This window comes from Chlorocebus sabaeus, chromosome 15 (genome assembly GCF_047675955.1).
Source record: "Chlorocebus sabaeus isolate Y175 chromosome 15, mChlSab1.0.hap1, whole genome shotgun sequence".
In the NCBI taxonomy this organism is placed as follows: Eukaryota; Metazoa; Chordata; class Mammalia; order Primates; family Cercopithecidae; genus Chlorocebus; species Chlorocebus sabaeus.
This window is the reverse complement of record NC_132918.1, coordinates 85,064,397-85,079,920: the sequence shown is the minus strand read 5'-3', so window position 1 is coordinate 85,079,920 and position 15,524 is coordinate 85,064,397. Positions and strand designations below refer to the sequence as shown.

Below are 15,524 nucleotides of genomic sequence, written 5' to 3'. Positions count from 1 at the left end.
CAAAAGTCAATTTACATCTTTTAAAGAACTGAAACTCAGAAGGTTAGAAACACTTGCTTGAGATCACATGGTCCAGCTTATTGATTTTCAGATTGGGAAACTGAGGCCCTGACAAGGCAAGCAACCTGCTTAGAGTCTCATCACAAAGGAAGGACAGATCCAGATCTGCTTCTTAGAATCTTGAGGTCTTTCACTAGGCTTCAAAAACTCAATCCTTCGGTGGCATAAGATAACTTCAAGAGATCCAAGAATGTATATACACATTTGGATTTGTTCAATTTTTACATATATAAAGGACAGCCTGCTATCATTTGTGCATTTGCAAATGACAAACCTGTGTCTTCTTTCTCACAATAGTCAAGAACTACTACATTATGACATAATTGATTTCAATCCAACAATTGTTCCATGATGCACTCCATGTTCCAGGCATGGAAACTCTGAGCATTATAAAGATGCGCATGATAATTTTTTCCTACTTGAGATTAGAGACTAATCTGAAGAGGGTTATGTTATGAATACAATGAATTGTAATAAAGATTGCTAAGAAGATTTAGAGGAGTGAAATAAGGCAAACTCACCGAGGAAATAGAGAACTTCTTAGAGGCAGTGACATTTAATTTGACTTTAAAAGAAAGGTGAACTTGTGTTCAAATACACAATATAGAGTCATAGACTACCTGGGTAAAGTATTCTTTGCCTTTGAGCATCGTTATTCAGTGACAAATTGCCATTTTAAATTTTTTGAATGGGCAGGGTCCCTTCAGGAGTGAATGTAGAGGGAGCAGAAGTTCACGGATTGTCAATGGGAAAAAAGTTATCACCCAAGATAGATCGAGACCTAAGAGAAGGTAAGTAGCTGTGGGCTTTTATTCTACAAAGCAGGAGAAGGGGAAGATGGAGCTTGACCATTTCTTTTCCAGATCAAGGAACAACCCACTTTCTCTAGAAAATAAAGAATAGGACTAAACTACTACACTCCCTAGTAGTCTGAAAGCAAGACTTAAAAAAAGAAAAAGAATGTCTTAGATTTGTGTATTATTACCGTAGGTTTCCAAAAGAAAGAAAGAAAAAGAAAAAAAAGCCTCCAAATTCACTCCCTGGTCTGTTTCCCAAGGAATCTTGCATGGTCATCACCATTCTCAGAATACCGGAGGCTTAGCAATTTCCTATGGCTTACTTCTGTTACACAGTCAGTAAGAGCTAGGTAGTGTGGGACAGACTGTATATCAGAGGAACTTGGAGAGGAGACCAGCCTCTCCTCTAACATGGGATATTAAATTAGTTAACCTTAGATGCTTGAAACACGTAGATCTGAGCAGGGCCTTTAGAGAAAGCAGAATGTAGTTGGATGCATGGATGTAGAGGGAACCATTCTAGTGGTTAAAAGAAACTGAGCAAAGGCACAGAGATGAAGCAAGGGAACATTATGTGCCTACTTATGTGAGATGAAAATTAGTGGGGACACAGGTGGAATGTTGCCGAAAACAGTTTTTAAGTAGAGCCAAGCATTGTTAGATTAATAAAAACTATTAGCAATAGTAATGCTAACAGCAGTAGTAATTCTTAACAATTATTATTTCCATATGTTTTATGATTTCCCAGCAAATTTGCACACAATTTATTTATTTGCACACTATTTTAATATTAAACAGCATCTCATGTAGGAAGAGTTAGTGACTTCTCTAAAGTCTCAGAAGCTCAGAACGGGCACTTGAACCCAGACCTTTGACCCCAAATCCCATTTTCTCTTCTTCACCTGCTGCATGAAACATAGAATTGTGTAGTAACAAAAATGTATCACCTATTGATTAAATAATTGCAAGACAACAAGAGGCTTTCAAAATGCTGCATTGGGAAGAAGTACAGTACTTCTTTCCCCAGGAGACCTTGTCAGCACATTCCTCTGATTTGAAAACTTTTGGCTCCCTACAACTCTCACATTTCCCATCCCTTTCCTTCCTTAGCTTCCAAGTCAGTTTGAAGCAGTAAACAGGATAATAGGCTCATCTAATCTGACCTGGACCTCAGTTTGCAGCCACAAAGCCCAAGCTGTTTTACACATGCCAGAGAGCTTCATGGTCAGCCAGAGTTCATGTTGCCTTTTAGGCTGAGAAATCACCCAGGAAGTTCATGCCAATAAGCCAACACATTGCTGTAAATGTTTGGGAAACTCCAGGACAGTTGCCAAATTTTAAAGCATTTTTTTCACCCCTGGCTACCAGGGAATCTGGTGTCCAGCAACTGACTGGAAGGTTAATAGAAGAGCAGGACAGAAGACTACATGTGATGGAGAAGGATCATGATTAATTGGGCTACCCAAATCTACCACTTCTACAGAATTGTCTAGGTCGAAATGGCTAATGGATTGTAGGATGGAATGTGTTCTGGGAAACTACTGGTCTGAAGGAAAAACAAACAAACTTTTTTGCCTACCATACTCTCATATTCAATACAAAATACTTCTGTGGCCAGATGTGTGTGAGGTTTCACCCACACGCACCAGTAATTCTCCAGTGGATAGCAAGTGAGTGTGAGATAATCCAATTCAGTTCTGACACTGTCTGGAAATAGTGTCAGATCCCACAGGTTAAGGGCTTAGCCCACAAGACTACTCCCATTTCAGATGCCTATTGCAAGTATAAGATGTTACCTGTACTTCTGACCAACCCCTTGTTGACCAGCTACAAACCAGTGTTCCCATGATCCTGACTTTGGGTTAGGTTAATTTGCTAGAGCATCTCACAGAACTCAGGGGAACTCCTGTGTTTACTGGTTTATCACAAAGGATGCAGATGAACAGCTAGATGAAGAGGTACACAGGGCAAGGTGTGGGGGGATAGGAGGAGGAGCTTCCATGCCCTCCATGGGCAAACCACCCTCCCAGCATCTCCGCGCTCTCAGCAACCTAGAAGCTCATCAAATCTTGTTGTTCAAGAGTTTTTATACAGCTTGATCTGCAGGCCCGAAACTCCTTTCCCAGAGGCCTGTGGGTGGGGCTAAAGGTTTCACTTTCCTAATCACTTGCTCTTTCTGGTGACCAGCCCCATTCTGAGTCTTTTCAGGGTCCCTACCCTAATTCACCTCATTGGCATAAGCTTAAGTGTGATTAAAAGGATCTCATTATGAGTAAAAATGGACACACTTATCCCTTGGAAAATTCCAAGGGATTTAGGAGTTCTGTGCCAGAAACAAGAGATAAAGACCAGCATATTTCTTATTATATCACCACTAAAAAGCCTGTTGTCCAGTCATCAGATACCTAATTAGGATCTAAATTAAGAACAATTGCAGATAGAGACAAAGTTTCCAACCAGAAAACACTTTCATATCTTTTTTTGTTTTGAGATGGAGTCTTGCTCTGTCCCCCAGGCTGGAGTACAGTGGCATGATCTTGGCTCAGTGCAATGTCTGCCTCCAGGGTTGAAGCAATTCTTCTGCCTCAGCCTCCTGAGTAGTTGGGACTACAAGTGCGGGCTACCACACCGGACTAATTTTTGTATTTTTAGTAGAGATGAGGTTTCACCATATTGGCCAGGCTGGTCTCGAACTCATGACCTCATGATCCTCCCGCGTCAGCCTCCCGAAGTGCTGGGATTACAGGCATGAGCCACCGCGCCCAGCAACATTTTTGTATCTTAATTTCACTAAAATGGGATGTCAGGGAGGCATATGTCGCAGAATAAAGTATACTTCAGCTTTTCTCCTCTTCCCCAAAGAGATCGTCATCTACTCTGGATGCCTAATAGTGTTTAGTATTTAGTATTATTCCTACTGGACAGCTCCTAAGCATTAAGATGGGGTGACTCAGGGCTATTTACATCCCACAGTGGCTTCAGCCCATGAAACATGCGTGATATGGTAAGTCACTAAAAAACATTGCTGTCACTTGTCCATTCTCCTTTCACTCACCAGATTTATTTTATTTTATTTTATTTTATTTTATTTTATTTTATTTTATTTTATTTTATTTTATGTTTTTGAGACAGCGTCTCACTCTGTCACTCAGACTGGAGTACAGTGACGTGATCTCAGCTCACTGCAACCTCTGCCTCCTGGGTTCAAGTGATTCTGTCTCAGCCTCCTGAGTAGCTGGGATTACAGGTGCATGCCACCATGCTCAGCTAATTTTTTTTGTTTTTCTTTTTTAAGTAGAGACGGGGTTTCACCATCTTGATCAGGCTGGTCTTGAACTCCCGACCTCAGTTGATCCACCCGGCTCAGGCTTTCAAGGTGTTGGGATTACAGACCTGAGCCACCATGCTCAGCACACCCACCAGATTTTTAAAGGTTGTGATGGATTTGATTCTAGAGTCAGTAGAGGGATAGTAGAAACAATGTTGAATAAACCTGGAATCGGGAAGCTTAGTTTCTGGGACTATTTCAGTCTGATATGCTCCACAGTGATGCAGATCTAGTGACTCTATTTCTCCGGGCCCCATGATTTTTATCTATAAAAGAAGGATAGTAACTGTTTTAAGATGGTGAACATACAAAGTTCTTTTTTTTTTTTTTTTTTTTTTTAAGAGTCAGAGCCTTGCTCTGTTGCCCAAGCTGGAGTGCAGTGGAGTGATCTTGGCTCACTGCAACCTCCGCATCCCGGGTCAAAGTGATTCTCCTGCCTCAGTCTCCTGAGTAGCTGGGATTATAGACATGTACCACCATGCCTGGCAAATTTTTTTTGTATTTTAGTAGAGGTGGGGTTTCACTGTGTTGCCTAGGCTGGTCTTGAACTCTTGAGCTCAGGCAATCTGCCCGCCTCAGCCTCTCAAAGTGCTAGGATTACAGGTGTGAACCACCGTGTCCGGCCTTTTTTTTTTTTTCCTTAAACTGTGAAAGGCTGAATTCATATAAGGGCTTGTTAGCCTGCCTACCCCATCATGCTTTGTATGACACTATCGAATTTCTGATAAAGTGATTCTTCTTGCCATGAGCCAGACAGGGAGTACAAGGGAGTACTTTCTTAGATGATCCCTTTCTGTTGCAACCAGAGAGTCAGAGCCAGGCACATACTTTATGAATGAGAGAAGAATTAAGTTGTTTGACTCAATCTTCTTGGACTGTGGTTAAGAATTGGCTGAAGCCATCAAATCAGGCCCCAGAAACCACAATTTATTGGACTACATTTTAATTTTTATTTTAATGTTTTCCTCTGTCTGGTGTGCTACTAGTCATATGTAGGCTGGTTGACTTGTCTGTTGAATGATAGGGTTTCATTTATTTTTTTTTTTCCTTTTGGTTAGTGGATGGGTAGGGGGCCATTTTTGTTAAATGTGCGTGTGGGAAGTATCTGTGTAAAATTCTATATTTACTAATATTAATGATTACGTTGCTACATGAAAGGCAGATTTCTAATGCAGATTCTCCTGGAACCCAAAATTCAGATATTTAAGACTCCATGTTGCATTCTTCCTTCACTTGGGTCTTTGCATGTTCTTATGAAATGCTAGGAGATTGTCTGTATCCCAGGAGCCTTCTCTTAAGGCTCTATGCTTATTAAGGTGTCTGAGTCAGAACTTATTACAGTATTCCAAGTGTAGCTTGTTAATTCAACAATAATGATAGTAATGATAATACATACTTATAATGGAGCTTAAGACTGATAGACATTTTCCTAAATATTCTAGTTTTGCTAACTTTCAAAATCATATTTTGAAAATAAGCTAATTATGTTGAAAATAATACACCTTCAATGTAGAAAAAGAGAAAAACTTGGCAAAGTATAAACCAACTTAATTCACTAGATCTCTCCTCTGTCTTTCATTTATATTTTAGTTTTATATTAGCAAATGCTTTTCAGTGAATCTACAAGTATCGCATCTTTCTTGTTAAAGGAACATTTCTTTTTATACTTCTAAATTGGAATGGAACATACAGTTCACTTTTCCAAATATGCGAGGGAAGGCCTATCTCAATTTGACTACAAATCTTAATCAGCTCCATAGATTAGAGCAGCCTTTTCCAAATCGCCTTCCATGCTAAGATGTCTTGGGGGGATTTTTAAAAGACTACTTGGCTGGGTGTGGTGGCTCATGCCTCTAATCCCAGCACTTTGGGAGGCTGAGGAGGGAGGATGGCTTGAGTCCAGGAGTTGGAGGCCAGCTTGGGCAACATAACAAGATCCTGAAAAACAAAACAAAACGAAACAAAAAAACTAGGCATGGTGGCATGTGCCTGCAGTTCCAGCTACTTGGGAGTCTGAGGTGGGAGGATCACTTGAGGACAGGAGGTCAAGGCTGCAGTGAGCCATGATGATGGTGCCACTGCACTCCAGCCTGAGTGACAGTGAGACCTTGTCAAATAAATATTTTAAAGACTACTTTTTTATTGTTGTGAAAAAAAAAACAAAAATATAGCAGCTATGAAAATATCCATTTATTATCTCATAGTTTCTGTGGGGTAAGAGTCTGCAGAGAATGTAACTGTGTCCTTGGCTGCAGGCTCTCTCACCGGTTTCAGTCAAGCTGTTGACCAGGGCTGAGGTCTCTTCCGAGGCTTGACTGGGAAGGATCTTCTTCCAAGTTAGATAACAGAATTCAGTTCCTAAAAAGTTGTTGGACTATGGCCTTTTAGTTTCTAGTTGGTTGTTGGCTGGAGGATGCCTCTATTTCTTGCCATGTGATCCTCTCCAGTATGACCACTTGCTTCACAGCCTGCCAGCGGAGAAGGCAAGAGACTGAGTCTGTTAGCAAGATAGAAGTTGCAATCTTATGTAATGTAGTCACAGAAATGACACCTAATCACTTTTGTCATATTCTGCTTAGAAGTAAGTTCCGGGTTCCACTTGCACTTGTGGGAAGCAAATTGCACAGCTGTATGAATGTCGGGAGGCAATGATCATTGCAGTCCATCGTAAAGTCTCTGCTACAGGAAGGAAGTTGGGGGAGTCAGGGAGGGAGAGCGTTGTATTCAATTAAGGCTAAAAACTGCTGCCTATTATATCACTGTTTAGGACATTAATAAAGCCTGTTCACATATTAAACGTTCTGAGACGCCCTCTTATATTTTATTTAACCCAGTACTTTCCCAGAACTTTCAATGAAACAAAATTTGAGAAATAGTGAATTGTAGAAAAGCATATTTTTCTATTCAACTAAAAGATGTGATACTGAAAGAGGGGGCTTATGGATATATTCTTGGGTTCCAAAAATTCCATATTTATAAATTGTGATCACAATTTTCAAAAATTAAGAGAAGCAATTAGGGGTTATGTAAGGGATCAACTTCTAGCCAGATGGTATCATGGGATTCCATAGTTCACTGGGCACAGTTATGGTCATATTGACACCAATTAATAACACTTCAGTGATTAAAGACTAGAAATAAATGAAATACAATGAACTTATAAATAATGTATTAGGCTCAGGTGAAAGCTGGTGGAGATAATTGAATCATGGGGGTGATTTGTTCTCCTGGTGGTGAATAAGTCTCACCAGATCTGAAAGTTTTATAAACAGGAGTTTCCCTGCACAAGCTCTCTTGCCTGCTACCATGTGAGACATGACTTTCTCCTTCTTTGCCTTCTGCTATGATTGTGAGGTCTCCCCAGATGTGGAACTGTGAGTCCATTAAACCTCTTTTTCTTTATAATTACCCACTCTTGGGTGTGTCTTTATTAGCAGCAAGAAAATGGACTGATACAAAGGCCAAAATTAATCATGGTACATTAAGATTGTGTAGTAGTTTAACTAGAGAAACGTTGTGGTAGAATAGTAATTACACACCAACAGTACTATAAGGAATCCTGGCTCAAAAGAACCCAGACCAGATCAGTGAGTAGAATATTCATGTGGAAAGTAGCTTTTTATTTTCAGAAAAATAACATTAACCATTTCATTTATTGATTGGAATTTAGTTCATTTTATGGTCTTGCTTTTATTTAGTCTTGTAAATTGGTTTGGGTACTGTATGAAACTACTAAAATAAATAATGCGTACATAGTTTTATGATTGCGTATATAGAAGTAAAATTAGAGTAAAAATAATTTGTCAGCACTGGAGCTCCTTAGGGAACTTTTGCTTTAACAGATAAATGAACATTACTCCAGATTGAGAAACACTGCCTCATTCTTTTAATATTCCATTAATCATGAGCTGTAGTGAGTCTTTTATCCTAGCTAGACTAATAAACATTTAGCTCGTGCTCTTCCCTAGGCTGACTAATCTATTTTATAGAGATAAAGTAGACATCAATTTCAATTGTCTCTTCTTCCTCCAACAGAAGTGTTTTAGGCCAACGTGTTGGTGACTTTTGCTAGACCTGGGGTGGCAGGGAGTTGTGCCTTCCCTACCCCTGCTGTCCTTATCTTGAGCTGTTGCTATGGACAAGCACGCATCAGGCCCCTTGGGAGTATGCTAAATGGTTAGAAGCAGTGCTTTCTTTTCTGTTCGATTTTCTGGTTCAAAATGTCTGCACTATGCTACATCAGGAGATTTCCTCTCTATCACAGGCTTTGTCCTTCAGTCCTACTCTATGAGAGAAGGACTTTGTCAGGTCTGGATTTTGTAATTTCACAACCTAAAATGTGATCCAAAAGCAGCACCCTCTGAAGAGCCTATCTGGAGCTAATGTTATAAACTTGTGGTCTCTCTCTGGGAAGAGAGTAGGTGCCTAAAGGAAACCCTCCTGTGTAGAAATAGAAACGTGAAGATTTTGCCTAGAGAACAGAGAAAAACACTCCAAAAGCAAGATAACCTAGGGTCAGTTATGTGGTAGGAAGAAGACTGAGGAGGAGTCAAGTGACTCCTGACTTGGGTGTGACTGCCTGAATTACCTGGTGAAGGTGTTGCTCTAGACACCAGTGAAACTGAGGTGTGCATGTCATACCTGGGGACCCAAACATGCACTCTGTGGTGTTGCGACAGAGGTATGAATGAGGGACTGTGAACAAGGGTGGGCTTTCTCAGAAGAGAGTCCCATGAGATGCCCAGTCGACTTTTTGGGATCAGCATTAGAAACAAATGCAAAAATAGTTCTATCTCTCCCCAAATAATGTACACATGTGATATTATTATGACATTATGAGGAAACCTGATAGTCAGACATCTGCCTTTCTCCTGAATCTATGATGTGTTTATCAAGCTTCCTAATTCGCTATTTGTCTTTGCATTTCTAAATATTCATGAGGAAACGAACTCACTCGAATTGCACATCGAAAGCTATTTGGTATTCTGTGCTTCCTTTCTGGGGACAGAGGTAACAGGGAAGACAATGTGCTCTGTTCCTTTAGGTGGTCCTCTGCTCTATGAAAACATCACATTCGTCTACAACTCAGAGCAGCTGAATGGGACTCAACGGGTTCTCCTGGATAATGTCCTGTCGGAAGAACAGTGCCGGGAGCTCCACAGTGTGGCCACTGTGAGGACCGGGAGAAGGAGGGGAGCTCACTGCACTGGTCTGCCAAGAAGCTGGAACTGCTTTGGTCCTGGTCTCATCTGGAGCCGAGGAAAAAGCCCTGAGATATTGCTTTCTTTCGGAGAAAGACATAAATTATTTTTGAGGAACTTATATAGCCTTCGGGTTGGGATTATTTTAGTTTTCCCAGGTGGGATCTGGAATAGCTACTGGCATATTTCCTAGGCCAACAGCCATCTAGCAAGGTCCCTGCCCATCATATAAAGTTGCTGGATAAATCCTTTTATTTTAATTAAGAATTAGCCAATATATCAGTAATTTACATTCTTTTTATTTCCATAAAAGATGATAGTATTTGATAATAAAAATGTAGAATGAAGATTAAATAAAGATGTCTCTTTTAATTAAAAGAAATAGTTACCAGCATCTTGGAATAAAATGGAGATGGTTCTTAGCATTGACTAGAGTTCTCAGCTTTCTGGCAACCAAAGCAGAAAATGACCCAGTGAATTCATAGTTATCATTGATGAAGTATCTTCTTGTATTTGCTTCCAGGGAATCATGCTTGTTGGTGATGGATACAGAGGAAAAACTTCACCCCATACACCCAATGAAAAGTTTGAAGGTGCAACTGTCCTGAAAGCACTCAAAGTAAAGTCTTAACTTCTTTTGGGTTTGAATTCCTTAGTGTCAGCCTAAGGCTTCTGTAAATGGCAGATATAGGAAAGAAAAAAGTTTCAAATATGTACCTAACAGAACAGTTGAAGAAAGCAAGTGTGAAATGGAACCTTCATTGTATTTAATCATTCCTCCATTCAGCCATCAACTTATCAAACTTTAGATTTCCTGACAAAAAATATACAAGCCTTCTTTGTAAGATCATGATCTAATAGTGAAAACATATTCAAACAAGTAATTATTCTCTACTGCAGGAAGGGTTGTTAGAGAGGACAGTAGAATATATTATAATAGAAGAGAAGAGGAACCAAGTAGCTTTTAGCTTTCCATCTGCTATTGGGAAGTTTATTCCAATGGCACAATGTCCTAACCAAAATCCACAAACATGTGGTAGTCTTCCCATTAGTCAATGCAGACATGATACTTCTATGTTGGCTCAATGCAATGTAGTGCCTGTTTTTCTTACATCCTCCAATGAACCCATTTGTTTTCTCATGTTCTTTTTTTTTCAGTCTGGTTATGAAGGTCGAGTCCCACTGAAGAGCGCTCGTCTGTTTTATGACATCAGTGAAAAGGCTCGAAGGATTGTAGAATCTTATTTTATGCTGAACTCAACTCTGTATTTTTCCTATACACACATGGTCTGCCGAACAGCCCTGTCTGGTGAGATTCCAGTCTGAAATGGTTCCCTTTTACCCACAATACATTGGGAAATGAAACAAGGTGAAACAAAGCTCTACAGCATGGTAGATTAATATTTTAGATGAATTCTAGATTTCTAAAACAAAAGTAGCTTATGAACTCTCATTTTGCTTCTCTCTTTTTCTTCATTTTGGTTTTCTGAAGTTCCAGAAAACCCTCATTCTGAACATTTTCCCTTCCAAGTCAATTTTCCCCAATTGCTGAAGTCTGGAAAAAAAGAAAAATGCTCTTCTGCTGTAGGTTTGCCATTTTGAGGAATCAGGAACATGGAAATCACAGTCACCATGATGTCTACCAGCATTAAGTGGAAGCATAGAAGATGAAGGGATGATTGCAAGAAATAATCTTAAAAAGACAGAGACCTCCTCAGTCCCTGCTCATCATTATTTCTCCTCTATGTCTTATGCCCCCCTGAATGGGGTGGCGGGAGGAGAATGATGTCACAGGAGTAGACTTTACACTTGGGAAGTTTTAGCTGAATTAAATCTTTTTTTTTTTTTTTTTTAATTTTTCACTTCCTCCCCATTGTTTTGCTGCCCTACATGAAGTACAACCCATGAAATGAATGGAATTTGTTCATGTATGTTTATATCAGAAATAACTTTTATAGCTGAAAAGACAGGTGTGACATGCTCAAGGTTTCGCATCCACTTCACACCAGAACCAGACCAGAGGCTCAACTACGTGTCCACTGTTCTTTCATCTATTCTTTCCTGTTGTCTGCCTCCCCCCATTTGCAAAGATCATCAGGACTGGGAGAAGACAGATTGTCAGTTACTTTGGTGGAAGTTGCTGCACTTCATTTCTTGTTCTTCCCTGTTCCCTTTTCTGGCAGGTCAGCAGGATAGAAGAAATGACCTCAGTCATCCCATCCACGCTGACAACTGTTTGTTGGATCCAGAGGCCAACGAATGCTGGAAAGAGCCTCCTGCTTACACATTTCGAGACTATAGGTATAGCTAGAACCTGCTTCAAAACAAAGCTTTTACCTAACAGTTTTCAAACAATGAAAACTGCAAAGGTGCTCTGTTTTGCTTGATGTCATGTTCATTTCTCCGAGGCAGAAATTCTCAAATAATCTTCTGAAGCAGCTGCCACAACCAATAAGTGGCATTATCATCTCACTTTTATCTTAAAAATTGTGCACATTTTGCATCCCATTTCACAAAATGTCCATTTTGTTTTAATATGAAAAGTAAATTTTATGGTTTTTTTTTTTTTTTTAATTCCTGTTCTCCCTGGAACATATTCCTTGTGGTATGTGTATTTCAGTCAGAATACAAGGGCATGGAGTCTTGGCCTACATAAGGACTTTATCACATCACGTATCTATTCACACCCAAGAAGAACGATGTCTGCATTTTATAAATAAGACACTAGAAACTCAGGAGAAAAGAATGTCCTAACCTACTGAGAGATATTTCAGTGTGTAAGGAATCAGGAGTTATAATCACCATGTGTTCATCATTACTACACTGTACTCTATTCCAAAACATTTATTAAGTGCCTGCTATCTGCAAGGCGTGGCTGGGCCACAAGGGACTCTCCAGCAAGTTAAGGAGAAAAACAACAACAAGAACAAAACAAACAAATGAAAAAAAACATCCTTTAGAGTTATATAAGGGAAGAAGAGTTGTAAATAGGTGGGCAGGTTCAGAGGGCTAGATTAAATTAAAACTAGTTAGGTTTTCTGTGGAGGAAGTGAAATATGAGACAAGCTTTGAAATATGATTACAATTTTAATAAAGGTGGAATAAGTAACCTCTTCAGAGGTATAACCCAAATTCTATCTGATCTTCTCTTTAAGAGTTTGGAGGGCCAATTATATCAATGTCTAGTTCAAAGGAAACTTACTAATGGAGGCTGGACAGTACATCACCAGTCTTCAGTATTCTATGACCATGCTATCATAAGCATATAATAAGACAAATGGTTTTCTCTTCATTCTTCTAGTGCTCTCCTATACATGAATGATGACTTTGAAGGAGGAGAATTCATATTCACTGAGATGGATGCTAAGACTGTGACTGTAAGTAAACCTATTCTTGCATACTTATTTAGTATTTTTTAGCTCAGTATTGCCATTTTTCTAAGGACTTACAGACTGTTGGATTTCAAATACTTCTGAGCTCAAGATTTCAAGAGGTTAAGAGAGTCTCAGCAAATGTATAGATCATAACCTGTTAGAAGTAGCCATAAAAATCTAGTACATTGTAAAGATGAGTAAGTTAAAGAATTGAGATATTAAGCATTTTATCATGATTGTATAGCCAGTTAGTGTTAGACTTGGAACCAAAACCTAGTTCTTCTAATTATTTGTCAAGTAATCTGATGGACACATAAGAACATCAGTTCCTAAGTCACCCAAGTCTAGAATAAGTCAAATGATTCTACAAGGTGTCTTTCAAGTAACCCGGTGTTCTACATACTTGGACTGAACATTGGCCTTCAAATATCTAGTTACAAAAATTATCATATATGTGTGTATGTATGTGTGTGTATATATACCTATACATACAGGGGTGTGTGTGTGTGTGTATATATATATATGCCCACTGCAGCGTCCTTTCCCGTGCAGACATGGCCATATATACATATATATACACACACACACACATATGCATATATATATGCATAGAGAGATATATGATTGTGACTGTATGTAATAAACCTATACCTGAAAATTGATGTACACACACACACACACACAAATATGTAAATAAAGAGTAAATCACAAGTTCAATTTAACCACCATCTTCCTAAGCAAACCCGTGCCTTTGGAAAGAAGCCTACTTAAAGACCATATAGTTAGCATCCTTTGGTCTGTAAGCCAAAGAGCGTACACAATGGTAGAAAAACATATTTTCAACAGCTACCGCTCTCTGGCCCACTTTGTTCCCTTAGTCCCGAGTGCTCACCCACTGCAGCTTCCCTTCCCGTGCAGACATGGCCTCAAGCACCACCACCACCGCCATGAAGATTGTAATAATTGGTGGAACAGGTCTGGATGATCCAGAAATTTTAGAAGGAAGAACTGAAAAATATGTGGATACTTCATTTGGCAAGCCATCTGATGCCTTAATTTTGGGGAAGATTAAAAAAATGTTGATTGTGTCCTCCTTGCAAGGCATGGGAGGCAGCACACCATCATGCCTTCCAAGGTCAGCTACCAGGCGAACATCTGGGCTTTGAGGGAAGAGGGCTGTACTCATGTCATAGGGACCACAGCTTGTGGCTGCTTGAGGGAGGAGATTGAACCTGGCGATATTGTCATAATTGATCAGTTCATTGACAGGACCTCTTTGAGACCTCAGTCCTTCTGTGATGGAAGTCATTCTTGTGCCAGACGACTGTGCCACATTCCAATAGCCAAGACGTTTTGCCCCCAAATGAGAGAGGTTCTTATAGAGACGGCTAAGAAGCTAGGACTCTGGTGCCATTCAAAGGGGACAATGGTCACAACTGAGGGACTTTGTTTTAGCCCTTGGGCAGAAAACTTCATGTTCTGCACCTGGGGGTGGATGCTATCAACATGCCCACAGTTCCAGCGGTGGCCCTTGCTAGGGAGGCTGGAATTTGTATGCGAGTATCGCCATGGTGACAGATTATGACTGGTGGAAGGAGCACAAGGAAGTAGTTTTGGTGGACCGGGACTTAAAGACCCTGAAGGAAAATGCTAGTAAAGCCAAAAGTTTACTTCTCACTACCATACCTCAGTAGGGTCCATGGAATGGTCAAAAACCCTCCAGAGCCTGAAGAATATAGCCCAGTTTTTTGTTTTAAAATTTTTGCAATCTATCCATCTGACAAAGGGCTAATATCCAGAATCTACAAAGAACTTAAACAAATTTACAAGAAAAAAGCAAACAACCCCATCAAAAACTGGGAGAAGGATATGAACAGACACTTCTCAAAAGAAGACATTTATGTGGCCAACAAACATATGAAAAAAAGCTCATCATCACTGGTCATTAGAGAAATGCAAATCAAAACCACAATGAGATACCATCTCACACCAGTTAGAAATGCGGTCATTAAAAGGCAGGAAACAACAGATGCTGGAGAGGATGTGGAGAAATAGGAATGCTTTTCCACTGTTGGTGGAAGTGTAAATTAGTTCAACCGTTGTGGAAGACAGTGTGGCGATTCCTCAAGGATCTAGAACCAGAAATTCCATTTGACCCAGCAATCCCATTACTGGGTATATACCCAAAGGGTTATAAATCATTCTACTATAAAGACACATGCACATGGATGTTTATTGCAGCACAGTTCACAATAGCAAAGACTTGGAACCAACCCAAATGCTCATCAGTGATAGACTAGATAAAGAAAATGTGGCACATATACACCATGGAATACTACGCATTCATAAAAAAGGATGAGTTCTATCAGGAGAACCCACTCCTGATGTTTAACATGGGTTCTTTTCTATTTCCTAAGTGTCTCGGCTGGGTTGAGAAATAAAGGGAAAGAGCTCAAGAGAGAGAAATTTAAAGCTGGGTGTCGGGGGGAGACATCACATGTTGGCAGGATCCATGATGTTCCCCAAGCCGTAAAACCAGCAAGTTTTTCTAAGTGATTTTCAAAAGGGGAGGGAGTGCACGAATAGGGTGTGGGTCACAGAGATCACATACTTCACAAGGTAATAAAATATCACAAAGCAAATGGAGGCAGGGCGAGATCACAGGACCACCAGATGAAGTGAAATTAAAATTGCTAATGAAGTTTCAGGCACGCATTGTCATTGATAACATCTTATCAGGAAACAGGGTTTGAGAGCAGACAAC

At 39.9% G+C, this 15,524-nt stretch overlaps 2 protein-coding genes across 4 annotated transcripts in view; both read left to right on the top strand.

Moving 5' to 3' along the window:
- The window catches only part of P3H2 (prolyl 3-hydroxylase 2), a 164,330-nt gene that overhangs the window by 138,594 nt on the left and 10,212 nt on the right, over positions 1–15,524 (top strand). For all 3 annotated transcript variants that reach the window (XM_008009514.3, XM_073023752.1, XM_073023751.1), the window contains exons 8-13: positions 757–851; positions 9,230–9,357; positions 9,910–10,005; positions 10,545–10,695; positions 11,570–11,687; positions 12,688–12,763. In XM_008009514.3, coding sequence (XP_008007705.1) covers positions 757–851; positions 9,230–9,357; positions 9,910–10,005; positions 10,545–10,695; positions 11,570–11,687; positions 12,688–12,763 — 664 coding nt within the window. The remainder of the gene's footprint in view (positions 1–756; positions 852–9,229; positions 9,358–9,909; positions 10,006–10,544; positions 10,696–11,569; positions 11,688–12,687; positions 12,764–15,524) is intronic.
- Positions 13,581–14,564, top strand: LOC103241896 (S-methyl-5'-thioadenosine phosphorylase). Its single transcript, XM_038003063.2, is given in 4 exon segments — positions 13,581–13,830; positions 13,833–14,250; positions 14,253–14,312; positions 14,315–14,564. Coding segments are annotated over 4 exon segments (768 nt in total). The 5' UTR covers positions 13,581–13,680; the 3' UTR covers positions 14,455–14,564.